The 17095-nt window shown below is 35.4% G+C and overlaps 1 protein-coding gene across 4 annotated transcripts in view; it reads left to right on the plus strand.

The window, feature by feature from the left end:
• Positions 1 to 17095, plus strand: part of NBEA (neurobeachin) — a 448312-nt gene that overhangs the window by 349695 nt on the left and 81522 nt on the right. For all 4 annotated transcript variants that reach the window (XM_062487643.1, XM_062487641.1, XM_062487644.1 and 1 more), the window contains 3 exons: positions 2826 to 2943; positions 3658 to 3760; positions 9338 to 9453. In XM_062487643.1, the coding sequence (XP_062343627.1) occupies positions 2826 to 2943; positions 3658 to 3760; positions 9338 to 9453 (337 nt within the window). The remainder of the gene's footprint in view (positions 1 to 2825; positions 2944 to 3657; positions 3761 to 9337; positions 9454 to 17095) is intronic.

The raw sequence follows: 17095 nt of genomic DNA on the forward strand, positions 1-17095 counted from the left end.
CAATATCTGATGTAAATTGTAGATATCTAATAATGGGAGGTTTAATGCATCACATGAAAATGGTGTAAGATGAATGTTATGGAGGATGGCAAAAATGGGTAGTATATCTTGGACAGGAAAACAGAAATACTGAAATAATTCAGATAATTTGATAATGGCAAGATAATCTTATATTTGTAGGACTAATAGACAGTTAAGAAGAGTGTAATTGAGGACATTAATTGAATTATAGACTCCTTTCTTTCCTCTGGTTTCCTATTCCGTTCTACTGTTTTACTGGAGTGCTATCATGTGTCATTCATTTCATAGTGGTTTGAATGTACCGCTCTGTAGTTGCAATTCCTCTATACTTAATTTTAAAACAGGAGGAAGTAAAAGGCAAGCAGTGTATGATTGGTATGCAGTGTGCTTTTAGTGTTGATCTATAGTAACTAAGCTGTGGTATATAACAATACGACATAAATGTATTATTGTGAATCCTCTATTATGTTAATATATAGAATATATTTAATAGTAAACATTCCTCTTTACAAAAAAAATAACTAGAAACATTTTTGATACTAAGAGTGGTTTCCTGAAGCATGATGCTTTGTCAAGAAGCTAATTTGGCAAATTTGCTGGCTGCTGTAGATCTGGTTACAGCTATACACATTTCAAACTCCTCCCTCCGAGAGACTGTTCTCATATTTTAGCTCTTTAAATGTGAGTGGTTTTCTCAGACTTTCTTCTCTTTAATTTAAAAACCTGTGTATTTATAAAAAATTATGTGTCAGATAGCAGTAGAATACATTCAAAGAGGGAGAGTGCTTAAATCTTCACAGTCATTGTTCTCATCCACCTGAATTTCACATACATGATGCCACTGCTATCCTATCATCCGTTCTCAATGGAAGAAAATCAAGGAAAATTTGGTTTATTTAGCTTATCAAAGAGAAGGCTAAGCAGTAAGTGGATCTGATCTTCCACAAGTCTGTAATTACCAACACAAGGAAAAGTTACCTGATACTAGAAAGCTCACAGACAAAAGTGTCACAAGATCTGTCAAAGCAAAAATAAGGTGCAGATTTTTAACCATTGCAAGAATTAGTGTATGAGGTAGCATTCCACAGCTGACCTGTGAGTGAATGGAGGGAGTGCATAGTCTCTCGCACGTGTCTGGGTGACCTCCAAAGAATCCAACTCCTTCCCTTCTTCCAAGTGTTTTTAACTAGTATGGGAAGCTGAGGTGAATGAAACAGTGTCATCGGACGCAACACTGGTCTAAGAGATCTGTCTGCAACTTACTCTCATGTAAAGAGGACAGGGGTAACACTGTGTTTCTCTGAGCAGTTTCTGTTGAGAAAAGAGCTAACATTTGGATGCTTTTCCGTGTACTGAAGCACTTCTGTGTTGTTGCTGTTATCACCATCCTCTCTGAAATAGACTCATCGTGTTTATGAGAAAAAGGTTGTACACCGAGTGCACAAACTTAAATTAGCTTTATCATATATGGAGACGTGTTACTAACTTGGAGCTATATCAGTGAAAAGATTAAAGAAATACAATTTCCATTTCCTCAAGCATGAAGGATCACTGACAGCAGTAGCATATGGTCTCCCTAACATTCTCCTGTTCAGAAGCTGGGGGAGGTCATGATTATGGAAAGTAAAGACCTCAGATGAGTGAGTAAAGCACTGCAAGCTGGTGTATGACAGTTTTTGTGTACCTAATGGAGAACAGAGAAATTCAGTCTCTTTAGTCTGAAACATTCTTTTTGCATTCCCTTTAGGGAAGGTATTCACTATATTTCTTTATTTCATGGAGGCTGCAGTTCTCTCAGTGGCTGCAGCCTAGGTAAAGGCACCGTCTGCAGAACCTGGGAAATGCAGATGGGTGTGGTGAGGATCCCATCCCAAACAACTGACTCCTCCTAGGAGTGCCATGGCAGAGCTCACCTGAACATAAATGCAGGGCTGAAGGCAGCCTGCCAGCTGATGTAAAGGATAGGAAAAAGATTGTTCTGCATTGCATGATGTAGATGAGACAAGTTTAAAAAAAAAAAAAAAGACATCTAATTAAATTGTGTCTTTTTTGTCTATTTTTTGAATATCCAGAACACTGAAAGAAAAGTGAAAAAGATTATTTGGTATTAATATCTAGTCTTATAGTCATACACTCAACTGAGAAAATTTAAAACAGGAAAAACAGTGCTAATTTTTAACTGTTTTATTTAAAAATATATTCACATTAATTTTAAAATGCAAAACTAAAATTTAAAATGGTTTCATTAAAATGGTTTGGGATATTTGATGTATGTAACTTCAGAAAAATTATTATGTTGACACACTGATTTTGCTAGCTCTTCTACTTATTAGTGGAATGGGAGGACTTGTAATTTATGACCCTGAAGTAGATGTGGATAGCAAGCTGTATTATTTTGGTTGTACTTTGCACAAGGCTGCTTCAGAAGTAAATCTGGTATCTGATAGATAACTGACAACTGTGTTATACACAATGTTGGAAGAAGATACAGCTAAGCATAATTGCAAGTGTGTCTGTTTCCCTGTATTTGTTTGTAGAGTTTGGGTTTTTAGTGATGTTGAGAAAATTTATTTGATGTGACACATGAGAAATAGATCTTAGGAGTACCAGGTTACAGTCATTACTGGTATTTTTCTAACAGCAGCTACTTCTTATTTTGCATTTCTTAAAAACATTCATTTTAAGTCACTATTTTTAAGTGCTAAAAAGGACACAATTAACTTACTTGATGGGTAAAATTTCCTCTGTTCTTATACAATATTTTAGTGAAAAATTCCTGCTAATAACCTTGACTTTCTTTAAAGGTCCTTGCCTATACTGAAGGCCTTCATGGAAAATGGATGTTCAGCGAGATTCGAGCTGTTTTTTCAAGACGTTATCTTCTCCAGAACACAGCTTTGGAAGTGTTTATGGCAAACAGAAGTAGGTCATAGTTTGTATTTGTTGCATAAAATTGTGTTTGTGGTTATTTTTTCTTTTATTTATTAATCTTAATATTAGAACTCTGTGCTTCCTTTGATAAAGTGCTTATGTCTATTCTATAATGCTTACTCTTGTATGTATTCAGTGCAAATTTTATTAAAATCAATCACATAACTCAATCTCCCTGCTTTCTGTGTAGCAGTGAGATTGATTTATTACCAGAGAAATAAATGGAGCCAGTCAGTTTTCTGTATGTGCTACTCTGAATCACAGGTCAGGGGCTGGTGAGGTGTATAAGCATCAGGAGCTCTGATGCAAGTTTTTATGTCAGCTGGAGAGGGAATGAAACAATTCCTTGTTCCTGGGTGTTTTAAGGCAGTAGTTAGAAGAGCAAATGCCATGCCAACTAATGAATAGCTTCTCAGCTTGATAAGAGATTTTATGGGTTAATAGTAAGGTGTTGTTCCTCTGAAGTAAACAACACTCAGGTCTTGTGCAAAACAGGAGATTTAATGCTAAAATGTTAACCAGCTAATTATACATAGGTGTGAAGAATGTCAGGAATTTCTGTCGTACCTTGGATCCCCAGGAAGATAAAAGTGGAACTGACTTCTCTCCCCAGATAAAAACCTGAGCATTTAAAAAATATAGGCAGGTGAAGAAACAGACTTCTGCAGATGTTTTACTGGTACATATTTTCTTTTCTTCATTTAGCTTCTGTTATGTTTAATTTTCCTGACCAAGCAACAGTGAAAAAAGTTGTATACAGCTTACCACGTGTTGGAGTAGGAACCAGCTATGGTTTGCCACAAGCCAGGTAATTTAATTAACATAGTTTTTATACTTTCTGTTTATTATATTATTTCGTTGATATTTTTGAAATATCAGTGCTAAAGCATTATTCCTGTCAAGAAAATCTATATTTTCTTTTTCTAAAGTTTAGTATGAGAAACATTACCCTTTACTTACTATATGGCCTCTTAGTATATGGAATAGAAGTAAAAGTATTGTAAATTAGATAATTAGATTTTTTCCTTTTCAATTACAGGAAATAAGCACCTTCCAGTGAAAATACTTACACTTTTTCTCTTCAAAGTCTGGTTTCCAGTCAGGCTTTATAAATATATAATCAAATGTTCATCCTTCCTCTGATTGTTTTGCAGAATGTGAAACTGAACCTGACTAGTTTTTGTGTTTGCTGAATGTGAATTATCTATATGAATGTGTGGGATTTTGCTTCATTTCTTATCAGTGTAGTGGCTATTTTGCAATTTCCAAATTTCTTCCATTCACTAGTATAACGCATTCTTCCTCTTTTCTTTGCAAAATTAAGGAGCATATATATTTTTGAAAGAGCAACTAAGGTTGAGTTTTAGAGATTTTCATATACCCTGAACAGCTACAGTTTTTTATTTCCTCATCAACATCAAATCAGCCTATGGCCAGAAGTAAGGCTGGAAATTGTCAGATCCTATATTATAAAAGTATTCCTATTTCAGAGATAGCTCATGTGTACTTCACAGTGTTGGAGGGGGGGATTTTTTTTGTTTGTTTTTCAGGTCAGTATTAACTTCTGGTCAAAATGAGACAAAAATAAAGAAGTACAAGGGAGTGAAGAAAGAGCATGATATTAACAAAATATGGCACTTTGGGCTCAGACCCCCATTTGGCTTGATTGGGCCAAAAAGCCAATGACTTAATCACCAGTGTAGTGTCTGGGATGTGTCTTTCTCTCTCCTTAAGTCATTTCAAAAACTTCACATTGTCCTTGTTTTATCCCAGTGCAAAATGTGGAAATACTGTGAAGTGTCAAAGCATTTGTAGAATTGGAGAACTATTTCATTCCCAGATGAACATCATTCCCTGTCATGAGCCCAAGAGTCTCATGATACCTAAGGCTTGATCTCCTGAATGTGCTGAAGTCTTTAGGCAAACTGCCAAATTTCTCAAGTTTTCATTGAGATCAAGGAGAAGTTGGGACATTTATTTGGAAGGCTCTTCTTGTTAATATTTGCATTGTTCTTCCATACACTAAAGTTAAAGGAAATGCTGTCTCTAAATGGAAAGAAATAGTATTCTTTTCTGAAGTAGAAATGGCCACATGTTCTAGCACAAACAAAATGCAAATTTCTCAATCAGAATTTCATATTTACGGTGACATTTTTTACTTTTGAAATTCATATCCTTTGTGCATTATTCAGTGAATAATTGTCTGAAAAAGTTTGTTGATATATAATTATTTAGAAAAGTTTCAGCTTCAATGTAATATGCAGTTATTCCCATACCTTTTTGATTGAAGTTCAATTTGAATCGAAAATGGGCTTGCTAGCCTTCAGAATGTATCTGGCATATGGTAGTGAAGTTATTTTTCTTTCCTTTTCTTGTGTAATCATGGTATGATTTATGCACAATAAAGACTCCATAATCATGTTTTTTTTCTTTTTTCTCCCTGCTTACATGCTCTTATTGTCTTCAGTAGGATTGCAGTGGAGTAATGGAGGGGAAATCCAGCTCTATAACTTCTCTGTAGCCAATCTTTATTGATGTTATAATATAGTTTTCATTCCTATGAATATGTTTGCCCTGGGATGCTAGTTTTTAAAATTATGCTTATTTGTATAACTAAAATAAGAAGTTATGGTGAGTAACCAAAATGAGCTGCTATACTGGGAAATTTTTTTTCCCTTTTTTGTCATCACAATTTTCCAGATTAAGTTTAACCTTAAAATGTCTTAACAAGAGCAGACCTTTCTGGTTGTTTTGCTTAAGTTCTTTAGTTCAGTTTAAGCAAGTAGTATTTCCTCTCTGATACTACTCTGATAAACGTCACCTAGAGTTAATTACAGTGTTATAAAGTCTTGCATTCATGATGGAAACATTCCAAAGAAGTCAATTAGTTTTAATGCGGTACATGGCTTTTAAGTGTATTTCTGTTTCCATGGTGAAATCCTGTAATTAACAAAGGTGCAAGGAAATAGAAGTAAACAGTAATATTTATGATCTAATGGCTCAAAGGCTTAGAAGCAGGTGAACCATTGTGACTTCCTAAGACTTTACAGACCTGCTGTTCAGAGCAAGTCTTTAGTTTGCCTCTTTGCAGCCTTTCCAAGAAGCCTGTTTAATGCTTTGATTCAACAGAGAGTTCAAGCCTGTGCTTAATGTTACAAAGAAGTAATTACATCCTTAAAATCAGTCACATGTTGAAGAGTTCAGTCTGATTTGATAATCAAATTAGTCTGTCTTTGATAAATGCATTTTCACTGTTCCTGAAACATGTTGCATTGATTGTAATTTCCTTATGACCTTGCCAAATGATACAACTGGGCAGGCAATTCTATGTCTTTTAACTTCTGCAGCTCCATATGATTCTACATAGGTAGAGTAATATACTCTTTTTTAGCATGGTATTATCAGACTACTTTTTATGGTTCTTACACCTCAGGTGTAATTTACTGATGTCTTTTTATTGAGGGCAGCATCGCAGCTCAGAAGCCAACTGTGAGCTGCCTGATGGCTTTATAACATAGAGAGATCAAAGAATTGGTAAAAGATATGGTATCTTCACTACTAAACATACTGACACCTCCCTCTGAAATTCTGTGGGCTATTAATGCATTAGAGAAAACAATGGCTTCAGTTGATAAACCAAGTTTTTTTTTTTCTGAAAAAAATGTATTTTGACTGTTACAGTAACTATATTCAACATCAACTCAGCTCTGCCATGTCAGCAGCTTGGTGATAGGTTTCCAGATCTCAATACAGAGGCTGAGTTTTGTGAAGAGAAAGAGGTAGAAAAACTAAGATTTGATGCCATCAAAGTATAAAACCCTTTTTAGAACCTTGATTAAAAGTGAATGCTGATGAGTTTCTTGTCTTTCCTTGGGAAATTACTTTCCCAAGTATTTTTTTTTTTCTCTCTGAACAGGAGTTATGTAACACATAACATCATGCAGGTGCAAGGTACTTAAATATTCTTCGTATGAGATTGCACTGTAGCTAACTAAATTAAAAGTGATTGTGAAAGGGGGTATGTCACATTCCATATATGGGGTATATAACACCTTCCTTCATCAAATGGCATGAATTGTTTTCTAAATACATTTAAATGTATAAAAATTGAAAAATTGGATCATTCTGTTGTACATCAGAGTCTTCTGCAGTTCCCATTTTGAGTAGACATTTTGTGGTTCTCTAGAACCAAAGGAAACCCATTCATTTGTGCATCTTGATATTAATGATGGCATATTGAAGAAAGAAATAGTTTGATCAAAGTTGGGTGGTTTTAACAAACAGAAAACAGTGGGTCTTCCTGTGTTAGCTGAAACAAGCAGGTGTGGAACCAATTTATTGTGCATAATTTCTTCCAGTCTTTGCTGGAAAAAAATGTGAAACTTTCAAGCACGTAGATATGGAGTAAATAAGGATGTTTTTAGTATATTTTGATTTTCTGTAGAGTTCACTCAAATCAGTGATTCAAATGCAAAGACCAGCACTTGACAGTTTATAGATTTTTGAAATTCCCTAGAAGATTGTAAATGAAGTCTATAAGTAGCTACTAAGCTGTACTGATACATAAATGTTGTTTTGTCATGGGAGGAAGAGAAAGTCTGACAGAAATGCTTTGTAAATTTAATGATCTCTTTAATATTGTTATTTTCTGTGTTTATTAATTTGTATGTAGCATTAGTCAAAATTTACTGGAAACCATATGTCTTTAAGAGTTCTGTAAAAATAGTTGTTATTCTATAAAATGCAGTATTAAGTATGATTACATTTGGATATTTCTTTAGATAAATTGTTTCATAAGCATTATAGAAACAACTTTAAAATACTTTGCATTGTCTCCTATGTACTAGTAAAGTGTATTTCCCTTTGGTATCCTATAGTCTACTGTAAAGTAAAGCTAGCCAAGCTGGCAAGACCTGTTATTTGGGTAAATACACTGGCATGGTCATGTATGGGCATACATGGGTTTTGTTTGCCCACTTTGTAAGCTGAAATATGGCAGATGTTGACAACTTAAACATTGGCAATTTAGACAAATCATTGTAATAACTGTACACTCCAGCTGCATGCCAATACTCACCTTTTCTCTGGAAAAAGAGTTTAGTGTATCTCTAGGGCTATGTACATGTATATGACTAAGTTTTCAGAAGATACTTGCCTTCCAGAGTCTAGAAATAACACACAGGGTGCAACTGAAAGCTGAAGCATTGGGTGTCCCTATTTAGTCTTGATTAGCTATGTAAATACTACTACATACATTCTTTAAATTCCCTGAATTCAGACTGCGCATTAGGAATAGTCTTTTTTTGTTGTTGTTGTTGTTCTTTTTAAGGTGTATAAACATTTCTCTATTTTAGCACATTTCTAAGATCTAAATGTCTTTTAAAATAGGTATCTGAGGAGATAAATTTATTTTCCTTTTAAAAATTTCCTTGTCTTTTTTTTTTCAGGCCAGAACTACTTTCTCTAAAAATGGGTTTAGAACAATGAGACTGCTTCTGCCTGTTGCAGATTTTTTTCTTTAATACATTAGTCTAGACTGACTCCAGTTGCCTATATTTTACCAATCAGGAACACAATATACAATGGTTAATTTAAGACTTTGTGTGTGGTAATTGGTTATTGTGATGTTGTCAAATTGCATATAGAATAGTCGAGGTTTCTGCTTTTCTCTTCCTTGACATGTAGTTTGATTCTTTCTCCCTCATCCAGTCATGTAAGTTTCAAAAAAATGTGCGGAAATTAAGATCAAAGAAGCTTCTGCCCCCTTCCAAATTTGAATGAAACGCAATTTAGAAGTCATTATGATGAGACAGGCAGATGAACATGTGAGCAGATAACTGAGCAAAATTTGTTTCTTTCAGAAACCAGGCTGTAAGTAGAAACCTTCAAGCTTACTGGGATATAGGAAAGACTCACAGGTAGTTGACCATAGAGGAGGTGCACAAATTGAGTAATAAAATATAGTGAACCTGTGTGATGGAAGTATATGTCACTTTAATCTATCACTCACTCACATTAATGAACTTATCTCAATATATCCTTTTGAAATCGGAGATGGTATTTCTTTTTTATTCCTTCTGGACAAACCTGGCACCAGGAGGTCTGCAGTTTCTTTTAATCCCAGTCTTTTGTCCATATACAGAATAAAACCACAAAATATATTATTCTGATTTGTTGCATTGATGTAGTAGTGATAAAATAAAATACAGCTCCTAATTTTAGGCCATTTCTCAAATAAGGGTAATTGTGTCTCCTTGGCTTCATTAAATGAAATTTTTAAAAAAGCCTGTGAGAAAATCTGAAATTAATCACACTAAAAACTTTGCCCTACATCTTAACACTTAATGAAACTCTTAAAAAAAAATTCTTTAAATGTATTTCCTAGGAGAATCTCTCTGGCCACACCCCGACAGCTTTATAAATCCTCCAACATGACTCAGCGCTGGCAGAGACGGGAGATATCCAACTTTGAATACTTGATGTTCCTCAACACTATAGCAGGTAAGGCTTCTGGCTCTTTAATCTCTCCTAATATGTTTATGTTTGTCAAGGTCTTAAGCAAAGTGATTTGATAGAATACATTTATCCCTCTAGAATTCAGCTACAGCTTTGTGATATATTCTGAAATACACACACATTAAATTTTATCAGAAAATGCACAACCTATCATGGAGACTTTGGATTCATGTATTGCTGTGAAGGCTGTTCCTTGCTCCCCTTCTGCCATTTCCTCTGCTGACAGCTTTGTCTGAAGCTTTATTAGAGTCAACAAACCATTGCCAGAGAGTGTCTGGAAATAATAATGGGAAAATGTAATTTCGCTACTTCATCATTCTCAGCAACAGCAACTAGACAGCAGAATAACAACAGTATTCTGCCTAGTACAGATGTCACCTGGATTGTGGTATGATTAGATTACAGCGTCTTTTCTCATATAATTCTTTGAGATGAAATATAATATCAGATTTGGTATTTAAAATGAGAAATAACTGCCATAGACATCTATTTGCTATTGGCAAAAGAAGAGCTTTTCTGGAAATTGTCATTAATTAAACATTCAGGAAGTTATTATTCCTTTCGCCTTTCCCTTTTCTATGTGTTAACTCCAGTGTTAATTTTAAATGTAAAAACCAGCAGTTTTCTACACCATATACAGAGATTTCCAGGAGGTTGTCTACTATTATGATTCCTGCCTGTAGCACACATGCTGGTTATGAACCTGCCTGTGGAGAGCCTCATACAGACATTTCACTTCAGTGAGCTTTAATTTGAAACCCAAATAACACAAATTAAATTCCACCGGGCATCACTTTGTACTCCAGTGTTACAACTCTCATCTTTACTTGGTCCTGACTTTTATGCTCGAGGTTATCCTCAGGCCAGGCATAAGACACATGTAAGTGTGAAACCCAAAGGTAGCACTCGTTATGCTGGCCAGTCTGGGGACAGTCACTGTGTTCTTCCCAGTAGGGCAGTGGCAGAATTCAGGAGCTGTCAAATTCACTTGCTTTGAACCCTCAGGCGTTGGCCTCTGTGCTTAGATGGTAGTCACCTTCCATGCATCCAGTCTTACGGATGTTAATAAATGTGTCATCAATTTATCCCAGTGTGATACAGAAGTGTTACCACTGAACAGTTGGAAATCTGAGGGCATGTTTACCTTGTGCAGTGGAGCAAAAAGCAGAATCCCTGAAACTACTGGAGACCTGGGCTGGAAAGTCCATATGGTGAAGTCCAGTGCAGGCTCACCAGCTTGGTTCCCAAGCATTTTAGCTGCGGTCCCGCAGATCTCTGCTGGAGGAAGGAGCCCTGCTGAGCGTTTATTGCCTCTGGTGCAGTGCCAGAATGCCGCTATCCTGCTTCTGGACACTGGCCTGTCTCCAGCTGCTTCGTGCCTCTCACACGTCCGCTGCCCTTCTAGTGATGAGGAAATGCAGGCGGACCCTTGCTGGCTCCCTGCCTGCCTCACCTGAACGTGGAGGATTTACTGGAGAACTGGGAAGTTAGCCTAGGTCCCCTCAGTCCTTGTCCAATATGTTATCAACGAAACAGTCCTCTGCTGGTAATTTCCTTTTTATGCATTAATTTCTTCTGTAAGTAGTGCATTTAAGCTCTTTATATGAGAGTAAACAAGAGATAAACCATTTTTTTATAAATTATTGTTAAAATTTTTAAATCAGTTTAAAACTCCAAGGTCATTATTTTCAGATACCTCACCAAAGCATCCAAACCTGGAAGACAGCATTATGTTTGAGGTCATACAGAAATTGCAGCAACACTTACACTAAAATATCCATCAGTTAACAAGCTTTAGCCTGAATAGATTCCCTCAGAGTATCTCACATTTCTCAACAAAAATATTTTTTGACCTGTTGTTTGATACTAGTACTGCTGGACAGGCTTTATAGTTGAATAGTTGGGGGGATTGCACAAGACAGAATTCTCTATGGTCATTTAGTGTCACTCATCTGCCGTATAACAGGATGGCTTGATATTAGCATTACAGGTTCCACCTGCTACGGCCAAGGTTTGAAGGATTACTGACTATTTTTTATTTTTGGTGTGTGTCCATGAATTTCTCTCCCATTTGAAAAAAACTGTTTGGTCACTATCCCTAGGAGTGTCGCTCTCTGAGTCAAGGCATTTAATTTCTAGCATGTTTATTGGTATCAGTCTCTTACAGGTAAATCTCCTTGGCTAATTGCATAGGATGCCTTGCTCATTGTCTACCATCTCATAAAATCTTTCAGCAGTATGTGATTTTTTAATTTAAAAAAATTAGAAGAAAATTTATCCTTGGTAGCTGAACTTGCCAATGACACACACAAAACCTTTTCTGAAAATAACATCATAGAATGAAAGCTGACTGAAACCCAACAGGCAATTCTACGCATGACAATAAGCTCTTTATTCCAGTTTGGAGCAAACCCCAAAGTTTTCCAACTTTTTGACAGAAGCAAAAAATCCCCTCAAGTTATTTTTTGGAAGATCAACCAGGTTTTGTAGTTTTAATGAAGTCTGCACTTCATCTAGAAAGCTCAGTTCCAAAAAATCATTAAGTACTTGGTGGTATTTGCAAAGAATCTCATGAAGTTCCTGGCAAGCCAGAAACCCACCCACAGTAGAGTGCACATGAGCTCGAAGTCCAGCTGTGGCAGAGAAAGTTTGGAAAAATGTTAGAAAATCTAGAAGTTCTCACATCCCTGAGGTGATCCTGGCTCCACCATTGCATGGCCTTGTACCACCAGGGCCTGAGATCTGGGAAACTGTAGGGCTGAGAGCTTTGAGGCATCTCTGAGTGACACCACTGCTTTTACAGCTGTGCCTGTATGTCTCTAAGTCTTTTTGAATGGTGGTCCTCAAAAATATTTCCCTTACAACAAACGGATATTTTCTGATGAAGCACTAACAAAACTAATGACTCTAACAGAAATACAGTACTGGGAGCAAAGAACCTCTACTAACTTGTTTCCCTGGTTTTGATAACTGCACAGGTACACATGTATTAAACAGACACAAATCTAATGTGCACTATAGATAGGACCCTCAGCAGTCAGAAGAAAAGACAGGATTTTCTATTTTGTACAAAAAAATGGAGTACTGAATATACTTGTGACCTCTTTTCCGAAGTAAAGATGCATTTTCTTTTCTTTCTTCTTGGAAATCCAATTTCCAATTGCAGTCCTAATTATACTCTTTTAATGAGATTCCTTAAGAAATGTTTCCTTATAAGTTACAACTTCTTTGCCAGTAATTGTTAGTGTAGCAGCAATGACCTAGTTTTAGAATACAACTATTTATTTAAGCAGCATCGTATTCTCTAATGGTATTATTGTTTTCAGCTATTGAGAAATGTATTCATCCTCTTTTTTAAAAACATTCATGTTGCCATTAAGCTCCTACTGGCTTATTCAGCAAATATGAGCTGTAGTTTAGTCAGAAACACGGAGGTTTGACACTTAAGAATTGTGGATTGTCTGCTGGTAAGTAGGTGATACGTAAGGTCCCTTCACTGTTTTTTCTGCTCATCCAAATAGAAGTTCACTAACAAAGTGGTTTAGTACATCTTTTGCCCATTCTTTGTAGCTTCCTTTTTTTTTCTTACAATGGTGCTTAATTAGTCTCTAGCCCTCTCCAAAAGAGTAGGAAAGCACTCATGTTTTCTTGTGATCCTTCTCTGAAATTACACAAGAAGCAGTAGCTTGGAAGAGTGATGTTCAGATGTGAGGGTTCTGACACCAGCTTATTTCTCTTATTGTGACATCATGCAGCTGGGTCCTTTCCCACAAGAAATCCTTTGCCCGTTTATTAATACTGTTAATTACACAGACTGGTTGGTCCCTTTACAGAACCACTGAAATAAAGATAGGAATCTCATCTTAAATCTCTCCCCGGTTTGCTGGTATGTCTGTCCTGAGAAGCATGGCCCCTGGCTGTTCTACATGTCCTTGATATATGAAGTATACCCCCTTGAAAAAAAATCCACCATTATATGATGTTTTCTTTAATTCTTAAATCATCATATTACTCCCTAAAAACATTTATCATGCTTCATGTTTAACTGAATTGTTTCTGCTGTGATCTGTGCTCATGACTTAATAACTTTCTTCTTCAGCACTCAAAGATCTCTCTTTCTAGATCATTTCCTATCCAATCCTATGTGTGATTGCTGGCACTCGCATTGGCCTAATGTCTCATTGCAATTTCAGCTCAAAATCTCTCTCTGTCTCCAAAACTCACTAAAGCCCTGTTTCAACCTGTTTCTCTGACCCTCTAGTCAGCTACTTTCTTACCTCCCTCTCCTGTTTCCAAGCTCTTCACCTCTTTCTTGCCCTCTTTTCTGGCTCAAGCATATTTCATCATGTTTACAGCTCTGGGCTTTCCTCCCAAAGGTAAACACTGCACTCTGCTACTTATCAATCAGTCTCAGTGTTATACTCTCCATGCCCCTGGTTTTTGTCCTGGCTGTGTAGACATAAGCCTTCCTGGTCACCTCCCCCCTCCTCTGTGTACCTGCTTCATTCTCAGGGATCCTTTTGCTTTTGCTGTGGTTATGCTAACTGTCCCCTCTGCATGGGACCCGCATATTTGTCAACTGAACCCTCTGGGTGATATAGGAAATAGGTAATTTTTACTATTCTCAATTAAAAGATTATTAAAAAGAGTGCTTAAAAGTAATCCCACTACAGCAAAAGGTATCAACAGGAATGGGAACAAGAAGTCGTTTTTTAATATTGTTGCAGTGCTCACTGTTTTGGCTAGAAATCTAGATTTCAAATCTATTCCTCGTTATTTAGCTAATTTATGGTCTTTGATTTCAAATTGCAGTACATTGAATGTGTGCTTGCATTTGAATTTATTAGAATTTTAATTCTTTCAAATCCTTCATGCCACTGCTTTTAAAAGAAATGAAGAATAATTGCATCCATAATTTTTGTGAGTAATTTCTTGTAGTGGAAAGGGATTATTTTTAAAGGTTTATGGAAAAAAAATGACATCCTCAATTAGGTAATAAATTCAGATGAACTTCTTCTCCCTCACCTTTTTTTTTTTTTTTTGCCTGTTTAGCATTTTCCACTTTTTTACTCTGTGATGTACAAGCCCTCACTGGTTAATTATGTATATATTTAGCTACTGCATGTGTTGGGCTTATTATTGTCATCTAATTAGATGTAACTTGAACTACTTACTTCTAGAAAAATCATTAAAAATTCTTTCCTAATGACCTAGAGATGACAAAATGTCTGTAAAGTGTGAAGAAGCAGACAAGCACAGGAACATCGCTCTTAAAGAGTGTTAATCCAGATGCTGCAATCATCTAATTAAACAATATTTTGCTGTCATTAACATTTTCACCAAGGAATTGCAGTTATAATTTCTTTGTCAGCTGTCTCTAGCTCACTTTACCTTAGAAACTAAAGTGCCATATAAAAACATTAAATTGGATGGTTTAATTAAAAAGTTTTTTTTTTTTAATGAAGAAACATCTCCACTATTTCTGAGATCTCATTTACTATGCCTCATTTTTATTGTTCAAGTAGATTAGTGTCACAAGGCTTGCTATATTTAATATTCAGCCTTTAATATTAATCTCTGTAAGCCTACTTGAGGGGAAATCTGAAGGTTCTGAAAAGGTATAGGAACTACCAGTAGTTATACAGGTTAATGTTCTATATTTATTTAGCTAAAGAAAGGACCAAATAATTCCTGCTGGAAGCACCAGACAATTGATGAGATAGCTAAGTATATTCATCTGCTGACTTTACTCTGAAAATAATTAATTGTGAAGCCAGAACAGATCAAGTCAGCATTTCTAATAAAGTGAAACCACTAATTTTAATGCATGTTTAGAATTAGGGATTTGTAATCCCATTATAGGCCTAGATCACTGTCCTCTGCTCAGATAAGTACAGATGTGTGGTCTTACATCCTAGGTTTGGTTTCCTTTCACAATTTAAATTAGGTTCATCTTCTCAGGTCGGTTTTATTTGTTGATATTAAGAAGCAAATTGTTGAATTGAGAAAAATAAATCACTAACCTTTTTATTAAACAAATTAAGAGCTATTCTTAGTAGTTATTATCTTCATAAATAAAACATGGTTTATTAAAATTGAAGTAGGAGAGAAGAGAATATTTTAGGGTTTTTTTTCACAAGACTTATTTACCAAATACATAATCTTGAAGGCTTCATTATTTGCAACTTATACTACCTAAACTGAGAGAGAAGCTGCTTCAAATTATTTCTCACTTTGGAGTAAGAAACTGCACAGAGGAGTTACTGCAGTGGTCTGACAAGGAGCTAATGTCACATGATAATTTAATCTTGTGTCTATACTATAAGTAACCCCTCAGCAGAAGAGAACTCAATACGCCAGCGAGCCTCAGGATTGCTTTTTCCTTGCCCTATTCACATATTTATGATTTTCCCATATACAATGGGAATAAACAGTCAAAATCTGGACTGAATATTGAAATTGAGTTTATATGGAGTTAATTAAATATGTATCAAAATTAAATGAAATCACAATGTGAAAAAAATTGAATTTTGAAATTAAAAGTAATTTTGTGTGACCATACATTTCCTTTCAAAATTTTGCAGGAGGATATTCTCACTTTTTAAATGCTTCTGTAAAATGGTTACAGTTGAAGATTTTTCATTACTATGAGCTCTTTTCCATACAAATTTGATTCTGCAGAATCTTCATTTTTGCTTATGCTTTGTAATAGACTACAGTCCTCTCAGTCATTCTTTTCCTGGATCTCAAAGTTCTTTTAATCTGCTCTCTTAACAAGCACAAATGTCTTTCTACTGTGGAAGATTTTGCATGCTCTTCTATTAACTTAAGATTCTGATGGTGAGAAAAACATTTATTGGATGAAGCTATAGTTTTATAGAGGCCATATTTTAAAGAACCCTAAATTTGATAATCTCAAGAAACTTTACAAGTCATGTGCAATTAAACCCTTGTCAATGAGGAAAATAATATTCTTATTTTATAGATGGATAAAATGAGGCAGAATTGTCTTCCTTCAAAATGTATTGAGCCCCCTCCCAAAAGTCTAAAAGAATAAATATTGTAGCAGATAATACCTTATCTTTTTCCTCTTTTACAAGGATAAATTCTGGTATACTTCTTGATTTAGTTGTTTGTTACATTCTTCTTCTGTCCAAGAGTCATTTTGCATTCATTCATTCATTCATTCATTCATTGTTGATATTAAAGAAGAACTAGTTCTGGTTCTATCCATCTGTATTTGTGTATGTAGCACACAGTGCTGGAATTGCTTGTTTGACAAAGTTATATTTGCACCTTAATTGTTTTTTAAATTATTATTATTATTATTATTATTATTATTATTATTATTATTATTATTATTGACATCTATGTTTTCAGAGTGTAAAAATGAGGATGCACAATTATTAAGAATATGCACTTCTCCTGTGTTCATTGAAACTATGTACAAAATAAAAGCATGCTTTTAGTTCATCAACTTCGGTTGAAAAAATAAGGTGTTTGTAGAGCAGTGAAAGTTTCACATTTCATTAAAGCAGAACTGGTTTTTGTGGAGAATTGCAACTGCTACTCAGAACAAGGAAGCCTGTGTTTTCCTGTGCTGGGTTTTGTACCCCAGGAATCTGTC

The sequence above is a fragment of the Cinclus cinclus genome, chromosome 2 (genome assembly GCF_963662255.1).
Source record: "Cinclus cinclus chromosome 2, bCinCin1.1, whole genome shotgun sequence".
Lineage (NCBI taxonomy): Eukaryota > Metazoa > Chordata > Aves > Passeriformes > Cinclidae > Cinclus > Cinclus cinclus.